Here is a 16,835-nt window from a genome sequence, read left to right on the forward strand (position 1 = left end):
ACTATATCCCATACCCTCCCCAATGCTTTATCTTTTAGACCCAATTAAAATATTGTTTTCTTTGAAGTCTCCCTATCTTTCTCAGATACAATTAACAACCACTTCTGCTCTGTTCAAACAGCACTTTGTATATAATTGTTTTTATTATAGCCTTTCTTTAGACACCCCCTTGAAGGTAATAGCTAGGTACTTAGCATGAAATAGGTATCAACAAATGCTTTTTAAATGAGTAAATGGATGAATGACAAATCTGTAAAGTCTCAATTTCTTAATTTATCAATTAGAAGAATTATTATGAGTTCACATATCTTATGTTCTAACACATTAAATAGAACATGAAATGTTCTAACATTTCATGTCTATAATTGCTAGACACATTAATTTAAATCGGATGTAAAATAATCCCTACTTTACAATAAACACAACTGATTCTCTCAATGTCACAAGAATATTGCACAGTATAACAAAAAAGTATCTACATATAAAAATACCTGGCAGTTTTTTTGTGAATTCTACAAGAATCTGTACATGACTAGTTGCCATTTCAGTTAAAATGAGGAAGTTTTCTTCTGCACTGAATTCTTCTTTCAACTAAATTTTAAGGAAAAAAAATCAAATGATTAATAAGCAGATAAAAGGATAAATAACACAAAATCATTAGACTAAAGAATGAGATTTGGATAATACAATTTAAATTTCAGTTCATATTTTTCAGATTGCCAGAGAACAATTACTATCACCTAGACAGATATGAGACCTCTTATTCTTTGTTCAATGCTGCTAAAAGTTTAAACATATAAACTAAATTCTCAGCTGTAATCATTTAGAAATAACAAATTTATATATAAATTCTATCTCCAAAATACTAAAAGCTCCAGAAAACATTAACTTTAAACTATTTTCAGGTATTTGTACATACAATTTTATTTGTTATTTCCTGAGGCATCCTCTGTTTGCTATATGAATCCATAATATAATGCAGAAGATTCTGTTGATCTGGGGTGAGTTCAGTTTTCTCCTACACTGGCAAAAAAATAAAAGGTGTTAGGGAAGGTGGTTTTAAGGCATCTTTCATATATGTGCATCCATCTGGAATAAACTAATTTCAGAAATTGTGTGCTGTAATTGCTTACTCTGGGTCCTTGGGCAAGCCTTATACCCTTTCACTAAATGTCTCCCAAGTTGTTGATTTTTTTATCTGTAAAATAGGAGTAACAAAATATCCATTTCATGTACTTCTTGGGAATATAGGATAGTCTGGATATGAAGTCTATCAAGCCCATTCATAGGGAAGTTCAGTGAAAGTTCAAGGTTTAGTCACTAAGGAAAATGTCCCACACTTAAGAGCATTCTGAGCAAACTGTGGCCCATCTACCAAATCCACCTGGTTTTGTGACTATTGGAACAAACCACACTCACTTGTTTATGTGTTATCTATGTTGCTTCTGCACGAAAATGGCAGGCTTGAGTAGTTGTCATGGAGACCTATGGCCAAAGCCTAAAATATCTGACTCTTTATAGAAAAAAGTGTTTGCCTAACCTTGAAGTAGAGTCATCAATCTGCACAGTTCAGACCCTGAACAACCCTTTCTCCCTACTAGCATCTTTTGAAGAGTATGGTTAATTTGTCAACTCTTTGCTTCCTTATATCAAAGTGTGAATGTCCTATGGCAAGATAATATGAAAGTATTTTTTTCTGAAGTGAATGTGAAATACTATACTTGGAAAACTAATTGTGGATGAAGTTTTCCTTGTCAGTAGTATCATAAGCATTAAGAAGAGTGTGATTTAAACAATCATGGATTTTTGTTTTCTCAGCTTTTGGCAAATTAAAGTTCCCCATATATTCTGTGGATTATCACCATGTGTTTAACCAATCATCCAAAATGCTGTTTTGTTCCTCTATTTTGTCTCAGGTTGCTCAAAGGATTTCTTGCATAATCCGTGAGATCTATGGGAAAGGCTTTTCTCTATTGTTCCACAGATGTGTATCGACTCAGTTTTACCCATTGATAGGGACTAACCCACAAACCTCTACTGAATACACATCCTTCCCACTTTTAAGTTTCCCTTCTTAATGAAAGAAAAAAGAAAATTGTCATCAGAACTCAACCTGAGGGGTGCCTGGGTGGCTCAGTAGGTTAAGTGTCTGCCTTTGGCTCAGATCATGATCCCAGGGTCCTGGGATCCAGGCCCACATCCCACATCAGGCTCCCTGAGAGCCTGCTTCTCCCTCTCCCTGCTTGTGCACGCGGGCTCTATCAAATACATAAAATCGTTTAAAAAAAAAAAAAAAAACCCTCAACCTGAAAAATCCATTTTCTACACTGAACCATTTCTACTGGGATCCTCTTGGGAGTAAGTGTGGAATGGAGCCAGGGGAACAGAGAGCATTCATTTTGCTTTATTTACTGCTAGTATTTGAATTTCTACACCAGAGCAGATTTTACTTTCTCCACTAAAAAGAAGAAACCCATTTAATGCACAACTGGAATGAAATTCTGCTTACGGTGGCTCTAATTTTAAAGCCTCTCAGCCAGGTCACTACAGGCCTAGAAGCTCAGCTGCTGTGGGCTTCAGCGGACACCATTGCACGTTATTACCCTGCATGACTTGGTTGTCGAGGTCACTTGTCGCAAATCCCGACCTTCGCTGTCTTCACTAATGGTCTGATCTGCATGCCGCTTCACATTCTTCCTTAGTCGTTTAGATTTACACTGAATTTCAGTTAACAAGCCTGAAAAGATAAAACAGAGAGATTTCAGCCCAGAGTCCTATTGGGCCTGTGGTCATGAGGCAGCTGATGTGTAGTTGGCTCACATCTCTGCAATTTGGCACAGCACTAATTCTAATCCTTCTGAATTTTGAGACTTGGCCTTGAACAAGAAATTTTTCCCCCTGTGAATCTCAGTTTCTTCATTGATAAAATAGGAAAAATATCTACCTCAAAGAGTTTTGTGTAGATTAAGAGTAATTGGGTCTTTTAAAAAAAGTTGTATTTTATGTAAAGAGTTTGTAACACGAAAGCATTGTACAAATGCATGGTATTCAGTCAATAAAAAAGTGAAGGACACTGTCCCCATTCTTGGTCTAGGGGACCCTGAGAGCTAGCGTTGTATAACATAATGTTAATATTATTTTTCATCCATGTTTATGTAACTGTATCTTAAAAAGTATATTCCATGTCACATTAAGCACACATAAGTAAACACATGCTGAGCAAAACAAATGTCAACATCCTTTAGGGAAAATTTTAAATCTCGTCATTTTTCAGAACTGTGTACATTATTGAGAACACAGAGATGAAAATAACTCAAAGGGACTTTGAAATTTCCTTTTGAAGAATCTTATAACATCATCATTAATTTACACTAAAACAGAGCTATAAAAAATAATGCAGAACAATCTTCCATATTCCCATTTAACGTCCTTATCCTCTCAATGTTAATGAAACTAAGCTCTGGGAACTTTTTTGTCCAGGAATTTATTTTGTAAGATCACATAAAACTCTGCATCTGTTATGGGGCAAGTTTGCATTAATAATAGTATAGACTCTGGTACGCGGAATCATGAAAAATGTCCTCAGTGCTCCCATTGGAACGAGTTCATATATAAGTGATGAGCAACATGAACCCCCCACTATCAAAGTAAGCATTTCCATTGCAAGATTGGATTCCAGCAGACGTTCCTACTGCAGTCTCTTGTTTCATATGCTAAGAGGAGATAGTGATCATCCACTATAAAACTTTCATCTACCCAGAGCTGGATAATTTACACTGGCCTATTTTTCCCCCTCTTGCACACATTATTTCTCTGGGTCCATCCCAGTCGCCTGTACAGTGTGGAAACAATAGAATTGGAGTCACCTTCCAAAGGCTTTTATTCCATGTGGCATTCCCTCCCTGAATGTTATCATCCCCTTGGTGACATTTGTTTGTCATTTGTGTTTTGAGGAGGAATAGGCCATATCTCAAAATCTGAGTGGTCTGTAGAATTTGCAGAATGAAAAATTAATATGTTATATACGAGCATGCATTCCAAATTGATGAAGATTATGGTTCCTCACAAAACCAGCCCTTTATCAGATCAAAGGGCCAAATTATATTAAAACTCACAGTAGTTAATTTCCTGTGTAAACCTATACAAATTGGTTCAAAGCTGCACTAAGAGAAGAAGGACTTCTAATAAAATGACTTGGTTTAAAACTCTATTTAGACAATTCAGAGGCAGTTATACCTTATAAAACATTCTTAATTTCCCACAACTGTGAATTTTTATGCTAATTAAACAATAAGAAAGATACTAAATCAAATTTGGAGAAAATTTTTGGCTGTTTTTATTCCTGGTAGCTTCTTACAACATGCTATTTTCACTGCAGATTAATGCCATTTTACTCCGTATATGATTCCTTGCAACAACGAACAGCAAAAAGCTGCTTCTTTCAGGGGAATAAAATCCTTTTTCACTGATACTTTGGTCAATTTCAGGTGTTCCTTATCCTTTTCCAGAACTTCCACAGTTTAGTTCATCCCTTCTTTAGTATGTGAAGTACCATTCTAATCAGACGAGTTACCTGCATCTGCCTCCTTAAGAGATTTTAAGTGGAATTTAATTGCTTGATGTGAATACCTGTATACATACATTCAGCCAACATTCCCATCTCTTTGCATTTCCTTAGGCGACATTCTTGGCACTTTCTTCGCATATACATGTCCATCACACAGTTGCCCCCATTTTTACACTTGTACACGGCATTTTTGGTAATGCTTCTCCTGAAGAAACCTGTGGAGGAAACATAGAAAGGAGTAAAAGGACTCATAACAACTCCTATTCAGAAAAACACATTAGGAATAAGGGATGCTAGAGCATTTTCTCAAGAACCCCTGGAGAGCACCCAGGCCATCCTTGAGAGTACAGGTGACAAAGGTACCTTCAACCTCACTTCATCGTCCAGAAGACAACTATTGTTAACGTCTGTCTCAAAGATAAAGACATGTTTGAATCATAGCCTCTCTTAAGAAAAATCTTAATTTGTGAGGGGTAGTTAGAGATTTATTTATTTGTTTCAGAGAGAGAGAGAGAGAAGTGGGAATGACAGAGGGAGAAGGAGAGAGAGAATCTCAAGCAGACTTCCTGACACAGGGCTCAGTCTTAGGACCCTGAGATCATGACCTGAACTGAAGCCAAGAGTCCATCATTTAACCCACTGCACCACCCAGGTGCCCCTTAATTTTTTTTTTAAGGCAGGTTACTTTCCTTATATCTTTATTGGGAGACAACTGTGTGCCAGTGAGCTCAAGGTGCTGGTGGTACAACGATGAAGAAGTCATCCCTACCCTCTTAGAGTTTATAGCCTGGTTGAGGGCAAACCCATGCAAACAACCAAACAAGTGAAATTAAGTGTTCCTGGGCTGGGCTGGGCTGAGGAAGCAAAGAGAATGGTCAGTGTTGAGCTAAGCCTTGCAAAACAAGTTGCTATTTACCAAACATCCTGGGAGAGGTCACATTGAAGGCTTCCATTCAGTATTTAAGATGCCCAGCCTAGTGTAATAATACAGATGCCAACCTTGCTTTAAAAGCAAATATGTATATGGCCGCAGTGGCAGCCTACCACAGTTAAGCTACAGGCAGGAAGGCCTTTCTCTTTTTCCCCACTTGCCACTTCTACTCTTTCTCCTCCACCTGGATAACTGCAATTTCTGACACTTCCAGAGTCAAGGTGAAGTAGTGAATAAGGAAAGGATTGTGGGAGGCAAGGGGAAGAAGTACTAGGAAAGTGCTTTGTTGCCTGTACTGCTAGAAGTTGGCTTGTGCCCAGCAAGTTTCTGAAATTGACTCCTTCTCCCTTGGGTTGGGTTCTTTAGAGGATGCCCACCACTGGGACATGTTCATTATGTTCCTTTGAAATTCCTCAATGGGGAAAATACATGTCTATTATAGCCCATGACTTGTATCCCTTTCTTCTGCATCTAGGAATTTAGCAATTTACCACCATCCTCTACTCTGTAGTCCCTCCATGTGGCCTTCTTGTCATGAGCTTAAGATAACCCTGTGCCAGCTTTCTCTGGTGCCCCAAACTGGGGAGGAGGTCGCGGAATCTCTCCCACTTATTCATAAGCAGTCGCCATACCTCTGGCCCTTCTCAGGTAAAAGTCAGGTGCCAGTCTCCTGTGTTCCTCAGCTGTAGGGGATACTTATCAATCTCCTCATGTGATCCTGTTGAAGACCCTTTCATTGGGCATGGGGCAGCAGGGCCTCCTTAGTGTATAGATTTCACCTGGAGAAGGGGGGACACATTTTCCTAATCCTCACAAAAGTACCATACTTTCAGTGGTGGTCCCCAAGACAGATACCTGCATCCCACACCCTTCCCCCTCTGCATTGGGGATATGGGATTTATGGTGCACTAGTCACATGCTCCAAAATCTTTAAAGACTACTCTAGAATTTCCAACTCCTGACCACTTCATACCCTCAAAGTAGGTGAGGTTTTAACTATTTCTTAACTACCCACTGCAAGATGGACTCACTTTGGATATAGCACCTAATCTTCAAGAATGCTGAAACTGAGACAGCAAGAGTCCTTCTTATTTTAACAGCCTGTTGGAATAAAGCTAACATTTATCAAGCACTCACTGGCTGTTGTTCTAACCACTTCACCTGCATTGAGTTATTTAACCTTCATAACAATTTTATGATGAAGATAATATTATATATTCCCATGTTATAGAAGTGGAAGAGAGGCAGAGAGATTAAGCATCTTGGCCATGATCACATGGTTAATAAGGGGATTAGGAGGATTCAAACTCAGGCAGGAATTTCATCACAGACATGGAGATTTGCACATTAGTTATGGCAATTTTTTTCCAGCAGAAGGCCATAAAAATTGTTCTGGTAAAATAAGTATAATATGACAATATCCCAATAGCTAGAAATTGAGTGTCTTGAGGAAAAGGCATTATATGGCTAGGTATGGCCCTGATTAATTTTGAGGGGAAATCAGAGAGCACTTCATTAAAGAAGTAGAATTTAGGCAGGCATTAGGAAATAAGCAGGGTTTTGAAACATGGACTGTGAGGGAGGAAGGGCATTCTGGGAAATGAGAAAGTTATGGAAATACCAACGAGGGGTAGATGATCTGTTTTGGTGGGAGGGTAGAGTATAGGGAGAATTAGTGGATGGTGGGTAAGAGCATTAGTGGGACAGAATATGGTTAAATGCCCTTCAACACAAGGCAAAACTGCTGAGTTTTTACCATGCAGAAAGAGAGAAGCCATTAGAGGGTTTTGGCAGAAGAGGGTAGCCTGCATCTTGGGAAGGATCCTTGGGGCAAGGTGAAAAATGTAAAACAGCTGAGAGGTGATTGGTGCCTGAACTAAATGGTGAGAACTGGGAAGAAACAGGGGAACTCAGGACTTGTTAACTAACTCAACGTAAAAACAGAGCCTGAAGAAAAAGTTAGAGATAGCAAGGTTTAAAAAAGCCATAGACTTGCTTGTGAATCTGTCAGCTGGTATAACTTTCAGTAGGAAAGATCTTACCATTTTCCTAAATGTCAAATCCAACCACACCAAGTCTAAAAAAAGACTTTGTGCTTCAGATCAACATTGATACAGGAAGTGCAAATACCAAAGCACGCATTTTAAAAGAGCCTCTAGGCAAAAAAAGGAAAGAAGGAAGGAAGGAATAGGAAGGGGGGAAGAAAGAAAAAGAAAGGAAGGAAGGAGGGAGGGAAGGAAGTTAAGAAGTTGGGAAGTTAGTTAGTTTTCTTCCTTGTACCAAATCAGTGAGCTCAATGATGTTCCTTAGTCAACCTGAGTCAATCTTTACATGAATATTTAGCCCCTCCCAGGAAAGATTCCATTTAAAAAACCATCATGGGGTGTGGTGCCTGAATGGCTCATTCCTTGAGCATCTGCCTTTGGCTCCAATCATGATCTCAGGGTCCTTGATTTGAGCCCCACATTAGGCTCCCTGCTCAGAGCGAAGCCTGCTTCTCCCTCTCCCACTCCCCCAGCTTGTGTTCCCTCTCTCGCTGTGTCTCTCTCCGTCAAATAAACAAGTAAAATCTTAAAAAACAAAGAACACAACACAACACAAAACAAAAAAAACCACAAAAAAAAAACCAGGGGCACTTGGGTGGCTCAGGGGGTTAGAGCCTCTGCCTTTGGCTCAGGTCATGATCCCAGGATCCTGGGATCAAGCCCCACGTCAGGCTCCCTGCTAGGTGGGGAGCCTGCTTCCCCCTCTCTTTCTGTCTGACTCTCTGCCTACTTGTGATATGTCAAATAAATAAATAAAATGTTAAAAAAATTGCAGATACCGATAGCACAATAGTTAACAGAAATAAACCTCCTTATTCCAAGATGGATCAAAGAACAGTGCTAGGACAATTCTGCAGGTTTGTTTTTTTTCTTGAACTTTGGTATTAACTGAGAAAGAAATCATTATCATCTCAATAGCTAGCTGAATTAATTAGCTTTCATTCTGAGATGGCAACACAATATTATCATTATATCACTTAAATATGGGTGCATATACTATATTTATACTTATGCAAATTTATCCATATGCGTACCTCTGACTCTATCGTGAGCATATTCAACAATGCCCAGAAAAGTAATTTGAAGATGAATGGAAAGGAAATTCACTGAGGAACAGAGACTCCCTGATAATGAAAGATGAGTAGACAGGGCTGGCCTTGTTATCTGACGAAGGTGTAGCACTAGGGGAATTCCTGTGATGGCAGGAGAATGTCTATAGGATAGGAAAATGGATCCCTCAAGTGTGCAAAATATTGCATATCCTGTTTCTCTGCTTCTTTATATAGACACAACTCATAGACTATACCCTATTTCCAATGCATATATACATATATGTGCACACACAAGCACATATGCATATGCACACATCAGACTCCAGTGACCGACAGTAACGACTGTTTGAAATCAGTAAAATATTGGTTGTTTAACATTTTCAGGGTCTCGAGGTGCCTGGGTGGCTCTGTGGGTTAAGCATCTGACTGTTGGTTTCTGCTCAGGTAATGATCGCAGGGTTGTAAGATCAGGCTCCATGTCAGGCCCCTTGCTCTGCATAAAGTCTGCTTGAGATTCTCTCCTTCTGCCCCTCTCCTGCTTGCTCTCTCTCTCTCTCTTTCAAATAAATAAATAAATAAACCCTAAAAAAACATTTCAGGGTCTCCACACTTTTTAAACAGCAACAAATGCACATAGCTGAATAACTAGTGATCTTTACATCCACTATAGCCTAAATAGAATCAGTCTACAGGTCTATCTAAGCACATTGTCGAATAAAAAGGACTCCATCACTCACTCACTTAGAGCTTACTTTGTATCAGGCACTGTTCTAAACATATGCATATGGTGATTCATTTAATATTCATATCAATCCTATGAAGTAGATTTTTTTTTTTTTTTTTTTGGACAGACAGATCACAAGGAGGCAGAGAGACAGGCAGAGAGAGAGGAGGAGGCAGGTTCCCCACCAAACAGAGAGCCCAATGTGGGGCTCGATCCCAGGATCCTGGGATCATGACCTGAGCCGAAGGCAGAGGCTTTAACCCACTGAGCCACCCAGGCGCCCCTATGAAGTAGATTCTATTATTATTTCCTTCTTGCAGCTAAGGAAACTGAGTATCACAGAGATGAAGCACTTTGTTCCAAATCCTATAGATAGTAAACAGTAGAGCTTAGATTTGAACTCTGATATGCTCACTGGCAAACTCTATGCCTTTAATTTGTGCTTTAGGCTATCCTTTTAGTAAGGAGCTTACATTGCTAAAAACTGTCTTTAGACATTAATCATTTTAGAATTTGTTTATAGACTCCTGATCACCTCACAAAAGCAGTGTCAGACTATTATTTTTGAAAAAGCATCCCTCAAACTTCTGAGATGAAGTTGATGAAATTTACTATTTTTTTAAGCTTTCATTTTAATGCAAGTTAGTCAACACACTGTTCTATTCGTTTCAGGTGTACAATATGGTGAGTGATTCAACACTTCCAAACATCAGCAGGCATTCATCATAATACGGGCAGTCCTTACTCCCCATCACCTATTTCACTCATCCCCTCAACCCTTCCCCTCTGGTAACCATTGGTTTGTTCTCTATAATTTTAAATCTGTTTCTTGGTTTCTTGATCCATCTATCTCTCCCTCTCTCTTTTCCCTTTGATCATTTGTTTTATTTCTTAAATTTCAAACGAGTGAAATGCTACGGTATTTGTTTTTCTCTGACTGACCTCTTTCCCTTAACATAATACTCTCTAGTTCCCCCCATGCCATGCAAATGGCAAGATTTCATTCTTTTTATAGCTGAATAATATTCCCTTGTATACGTATTCCACATCTTTTTTATCCATTCATCTACCGATGGACACTTGGGCTGCTTGCATATCTTGGCTATTGTAAATAATACTGCTATAAACAGGGGTGTATGTATCCCTTTGAATTAGTGTTTAGTATTCGTTAGGTAAATACCCAGTAGTGCAATTACTGAATCACCCGATAGTTCTATTTTCAACTTTTTTAGGGCCATTCATAGTGTTTTCCACAGTGGCGGCCCCAGTTTGCATTTCCACCAACACGGCAAGAGGGTCCTGTTTTCTCCACACTCTCACCACTACCAGCTGTTACTTGTGATGAAAATCATTATCGGCTATTTAGTACCTGCTGATAACTTTGAGGTTTTCACCCTTTAACCTATTGGAGAGCCACAGACAGACAAAAAAAAAAAAATTCACCTGACTTCTCTAACACTTAACTTCTATCAACTATAATCCATATTGATTTTTTTTCTTAAATACATTTTAAAAAGACTGACTTTGAATTATTTTGAGAAGTTGGCTAACCCCCTTTCAGAGCAGATAAATCTACAAACAACTTAGTAGTCAAAGGGCATTCACCAAACTTCTATACTCCCTTCTGTCCAAAAAAAATACCACAAAATAAGAGAAAAGTTCATGGAAACAGCATAATCTCTAAGAGTTAGAATACAAATACCTCAGTGTATCAAAAAAGCGGATTAATCTCTGAAAGCCAGGGAACAGAGTAAATTTGTGAAAAACATGCCCAAAATAGGTGCAGAGAATGCAGGATTAGGAGCAATGGAGGAAACTGAGTTCAGGTACAAGATGCTGATGGCCTGTAAGCATTCAGCAGGAACACTGTGCTAAGCCAGGAGTTGTCTAACTACGAAATGCAGGGCAAGTTCCATTTCTGCTTATTTCTGCATGATCTGCAACTTAAGAATGGTTTTTACATGTTTAGTGAGTGGGAAAAAAAAAAACCTCGAAGTTATTTTGTGGTATGTAAAAGTTGTATGACATTCAAATGTTAGTGTCCGTAAATAAAGCTTTATTCGACTATAAAGCTTATTCATTTACATGCATGTCCGCTTTCACACTACAATGGCAGCCAAGTAGTTGTGCCAGAGACCTTAATACCTACAAAGCCTAAAATATTAACTATCTGGCCCTTTATGAAAGTTCACCATCCATCTAAGTCATGGAGAACATTGTATTTTTTTTTTAAGATTTTATTTATTTATTTGACAGAGATCGATCACAAGTAGGCAAAGAGGCAGGCAGAGAGAGAGAGAGAGAGAGAGAGAGACAGGGAAGCAGGCTCCCTGCTGAGCAGAGAGCCAGTTGCGGGACTTGATCCCGGACCCTGAGATCATGACCCGAGCCGAAGGCAGCGGCTTAACCCACTGAGCCACCCAGGCGCCCCAAGAACAGTGTATTTGCCTGTAGTCTCAAGCAATAAATATAAACCACAGTGCAGGGCAATGCCCAGAAGGAATGGGGAGTCTTTGTGCCTAGAAGATAAGGACCAAAACATTCTATCCAGCCAGATGTCTTGTCCTCCCTCCAGACTGCTAAAAGCAGGCTGCACAAACACAAACAGCATCTCAGAGGAGTGAACAGGGAATCTCAGAGGCTACTTAAAGAAACCACTCTCTTTCCTAAAATCATTTGAGGATCACCTTTGTGGGGGTTTGCCTGGGAGGCAGCTCTTGGTCTATTCCTACTTTCACCATAACCTATTAATACAAGGTGCAGGGTCAAAGTATAAGACAGTGCAAGGTAAGCTCCCACAAAGGCAATTCTTAAATTATATATTCTAATGCTCATATATATCACAATTAGAAATGAAGATACTTAGATGCCTCATTCTTTATTTTTAAAAGTGATATGACCAGTGGTTGTTATTTCTATGTGTGAAAGTGGCTGACGACCCTACTTAGTTATTAAGAAGATGGTCTATTTTGTACACAAATGAATATTGTCCAATAATTTATGGTTGTGCCTGCTTCTGTGTCAGGAGATCATTTTGTCAAATAACGAATGGGTTTGGATTCCCCATCACCTAGATTTTGTTTGTTTTTCTCTTTGTTGGTGTGTTCTTTCTCTAAACAGAACCAACTTTTAAAACACTCATTTTCCTTGCATATGCTTTCGTGCTGTCTTTGGAAAGTCATTGACAGAAGGATACAAAAAAAGACAGCACAGAGATAAAATATAGCTCAGGAGTCCTAATGATCTGATGATCAATTCTACTCCATTCTTTCATAGCCATGAGGCCTGGACAAGTTTTTGAATATTGGTATCTTTATTTGCAAAAAAGGAGATGATAATACCATCTACTGGAACCATTATAAGGTAAATGAAATAAACAGTCTGTGCTGGGAATTGACCAGCCCATAACAGAGACTCATTACCTTCCCCAATAATTTGCGTCCATTTATGTGTTTTTCAATAATTTTAGCAATGCTAATATGAAAGAATAACTTATTGAGTGTTTCGTGGATGTTTTGTTGTTTGTTCTTTTTCCTATTTGGGAGGTTAACCTTTTCTCCCCACTGCTGCCTTTTTTTTACTTTTCTTTCCCATCCCAAGAGGGTAGCCATTTTTCCATGTTCACTTGATAAAACAAAAGCTAAAGTCGTCTACCTCTAAAAATAAGATAACTCTAGCATTGGGCTTTTGTTTTCAACCCCTCATTGAAAGGGTTACACTGGATCATCTCAAAGATGATGGAGGTGGAGGTCAATGCTTTTAGATTGTGAAAATGAGGGGAGGGGTAATAATGCTCTGTGTGAGCTTGATTTTGCATCTCTTTAAGAGCCATTCAGACTCCCAGGTGGGCAAACTCCCAGGAGCTGGAGGCTTAACTAGAGGTTTTTTTAGTAACTACTTTCATATTTACATATTGCTTATGTATTTACTTTAAACATGCCTTCTTGTTTAAATGTAATTTTTATAGTCTCTATTTCTCTTGCACATTAACTATATATTTATTTGAAATTTCAATTTTTATCCACTGGAAATCATTCTTTTACCATTTAATTTTTCTGTATGTTCTTTTTGACACTATTTCATTGCTTTTATATTTTTTAATCTTTTATTTTTTTGTCTTGCTGTTTTCTCTTTTTGTCTATTTTAGCTCGGTTATATAAACTGTTTCCCTGCTTTGCTTTAAAATGGTGACTAAGAGAGCTGGAATTTTGTCTGTTTTGTTCACTGCATCTCCTATGCTTAGAATAGAACCTGGCATATGGTTGGTACCTAATAATAGTTGCTGAATAAAGAACTGAATTAATGAATTCAAACGCTCAGGAGCTGGAGGCTTACTTAATTAACTAATAGGAAGAAAGAGAGTTTCGAAGACTGTGTATGATCAAAGTTTGAGAGTCTGGATGAACAGAAGAATAACAACAATAAAATAATAAGAATTCACCAACAAAGGAGCAAAAACTAATGCTTACTGAACATTCAAGTGTGCCAGACATAGAGCTAGATGTTTCAAAAACAATGTCTCATTTTTTTCTTCACAGTAACTTAATGATAATAGTAATAATAATGGACATTTAGTTTCTTAATTATTAATTTAATTTAATTTCAGTGTAACAGAATTCATTGTTTATACACCACAGGCAGTGCTCCATGCAATCCGTGCCCTCCATAATACCTACCACCAGGCTCCCCCAACCTCCCACCCCCACCACGCCCCTTCAAAACCTCAGATTGTTTCTCAGAGCCCATAGTCTCTCATGGTTCATCTCCCCCTCCAATTTCCCTCAACTCCCTTCTCCTCTCCATCACCCCATGTCCTCCATGTTATTTCTTATGCTCCACAAATAAGTGAAACCAATAATGGACATTTATTGGAGGACATTTATTGAGTACCATAGCAAGTACTATGTTAATTGCTTTAAACATATTATCTTCTTTAATCCTCTCACCAACTCCTAGGTGCCTACCTCAAAGCATGGTCCTGAGGATTAAATGAGCTAGTACAGGTAAAGCCCCAGATAAAACCTGTGCATGATAATCATTTGATATACCTTATCTGTTTCTCACCAGCATCACCATCATCCTCATCTCAACCTCCACCTCCCCCTCCTCATCTTTATTACTATCCTCACTTTATAGGAGAGAAGTCTGAAGCCCAGACACATTCAGTAACTTGGAACATCTGAGAAGAGAATCAGCAGCACGGGAAGAGGGTGTTGAAATCTGGGTTGTCTGCCATCAGAATATGACTCCTCTTGCCACTTTTATAACACTTAACTACAAAAGGCTTCCAATGTGGTGAAATAGTTTAAGCCCCACCCCCTTGCATCCCTCTCCAAGACAATTGGACCTACAGAGTTCAGTAGGATCATGACCAAATTTTATAAACTCAGACCTCAAAATCAAGTAGGATTTCAGGAAGTTCATGTGTGAGTCAGGGCGCCTCAGCCCTGACACATAAACAAAGGGCCCATTGGAAACACTCTGCATCTATTCCACACATCAGAATAGACTCAACAACTATGGAGTCTTTTCTAGAACTTCAGAACTAAGTCAGAATATTTTCAAAAGGACGATAGGTCACCCATTTACTCATTAAAATGCCCTTTAAGAATTCTACCATTCTCTCACTGACAAGTGTAGACTCTCCCAGCCTGGAGATGGATGTGACTGACATTGACCTATTTGGAAATGCAGCCATTTGAAACTTCCAGTCAGATGCAGATCAGTTTTGTTAGCTGAGGTTTGAAGTTTGAATCAAAATTCACCCACATGTGAATGCCCCACTGATAAGAGGGAGAAAAGAAAACTCTTGATGTAATCTGATGCTGAGCAAATGGCAGACATTGTCAGTGTGTTATGCTTGTGCTCTTAGAATCATTGCTCTTTAAAAATGTATTAGAATTTCTCTCATTGATGCCATAAGTGTTGACAATAAAACATTCATTATAATTAGAAACAGATATGAGGGGCTCCTGTGTGGCTCACTGGGTTAGAGCTTCTGCTTTCAGCTCATGTCATGGTCCCAGGGTCCTGGGATCAAGCCCCAAATCGGGCTCTCTGCTCAGCAGGGAGCCTGCTTCCCTCTCTCTCTCTACCTGCCTCTCTGCCTACTTGTGATCTCTGTCAAATAAATAAAATCTTTTTTTTTTTTTTTTTTTTTAAGATTTTATTTATTTATTTGACAGAGAGAAATCACAAGCAGGCAGAGAGGCAGGCAGAGAGAGAGGAGGAAGCAGGCTCCCTGCTGAGCAGAGATAAATAAATAAAATCTTAAAAAAAAAAAAAAGAAATAGATATGAGACTAATGAAATCAGGATGTTTAGCCATGATCTTTGTTTTGTTTTTAAGTTTTTATTTTATTTTAAAGATTTTTTATTTATTTATCAGAGAGAGAGAGAGGGAGAGAGTGAGCACAGGCAGACAGAATGGCAGGCAGAGGTAGAGGGAGAAGCAGGCTCCCTGCTGAGCAAGGAGCCGGATGTGGGACTCGATCCCAGAATGCTGGGATCATGACCTGAGCCGAAGGCAGCTGCTTAACCAACTGAGCCACCCAGTCTGTCCCTGTTTTTAAGTTTTTAAAAACTTCCTCCTGTGTGTATGTGTGTGTAAGTATCACAGATCTGACAGACGTGCAGTGAAGTCCTAAAGAAAGAGAGCTGCCAGGACCTTTACATATAAAATTAAGTTGATTCTACACAGACCCTGTGAAATAGATATTACCCTTTTTTTTTTTTTTTTTTTTTTTTGCAGAGTGAAGGCTCAGAGAAGCCAAGTATTCCACAAACTAAGAATTGGCTGGCCGGATATCCGTGGCACCCACTTCTACACTAGGGTACATTCTCTATTGTAAAGGCAGGAAAACTGGACACCATCTTTCCCAAAATCCCTTGCAGCTAACATTGTGGATATGATTTAAGCTCTGCAGGACAGATGCCCTTGTAAGACTTGTTTCTGCGGGCAAGCAGGGCTGTGGAATTGAGCTATAGCAGCATCTTGGTTTCCCATTGCTAACTTCGAGGGCACTGAAAGGCAAGGCACAGGGTATTCGTCATGGGTATATTAAGTTTAGCTGGCAAGCCATTGCTCTGGAGTCAGTAATTATGGGGGAGGCATCTTTCTGATCCTTGGATGGCAGCTATGGTGGTGTCTTTCTGGAGCCAGCAGCTCTGTGTTCGCTTCCCATTTTCCCATCTTCTTGACCATAGCAAGTCCTTGGCAGGCCAGTTCTGCAGGGTGACCCTGAGCATCCTCTTGGAGACTCAGTACAGAACCTGCTCCTCTACCCTTCCAACTTCTCCTGTGTTAATTCCTTACTGCTTGAAATTTTTGTTTTATTTCACTGAACTCTGACCAATATATTAAGTAACATGCTTACTCAGCCAAGAATGACAGTCTAGGAAACCCCAAAATCCACACCCTTCTTTTGATGGAAAGCTATGGAGTAAGACTCATTCTGTATTTGGTAAGCACAGATATCCAAGGAGTGTGGAGTGTGGGGCCAAGTTGGCCAAGTAGA

At 39.2% G+C, this 16,835-nt stretch overlaps 1 protein-coding gene across 3 annotated transcripts in view; it reads right to left on the bottom strand.

Moving 5' to 3' along the window:
• Positions 1–16,835, bottom strand: part of NR1H4 (nuclear receptor subfamily 1 group H member 4) — a 62,110-nt gene that overhangs the window by 16,104 nt on the left and 29,171 nt on the right. For 2 of the 3 annotated variants that reach the window (XM_059404646.1, XM_059404644.1), the window contains 4 exons: positions 4,630–4,782; positions 2,604–2,737; positions 920–1,018; positions 492–591 (listed from right to left, as the gene is read on the bottom strand). In XM_059404646.1, coding sequence (XP_059260629.1) covers positions 492–591; positions 920–1,018; positions 2,604–2,737; positions 4,630–4,782 — 486 coding nt within the window. The remainder of the gene's footprint in view (positions 1–491; positions 592–919; positions 1,019–2,603; positions 2,738–4,629; positions 4,783–16,835) is intronic. The other variant, XM_059404645.1, reaches the window with a different exon arrangement.

The sequence above is a fragment of the Mustela nigripes genome, chromosome 6 (genome assembly GCF_022355385.1).
Source record: "Mustela nigripes isolate SB6536 chromosome 6, MUSNIG.SB6536, whole genome shotgun sequence".
Taxonomy (NCBI): Eukaryota; Metazoa; Chordata; class Mammalia; order Carnivora; family Mustelidae; genus Mustela; species Mustela nigripes.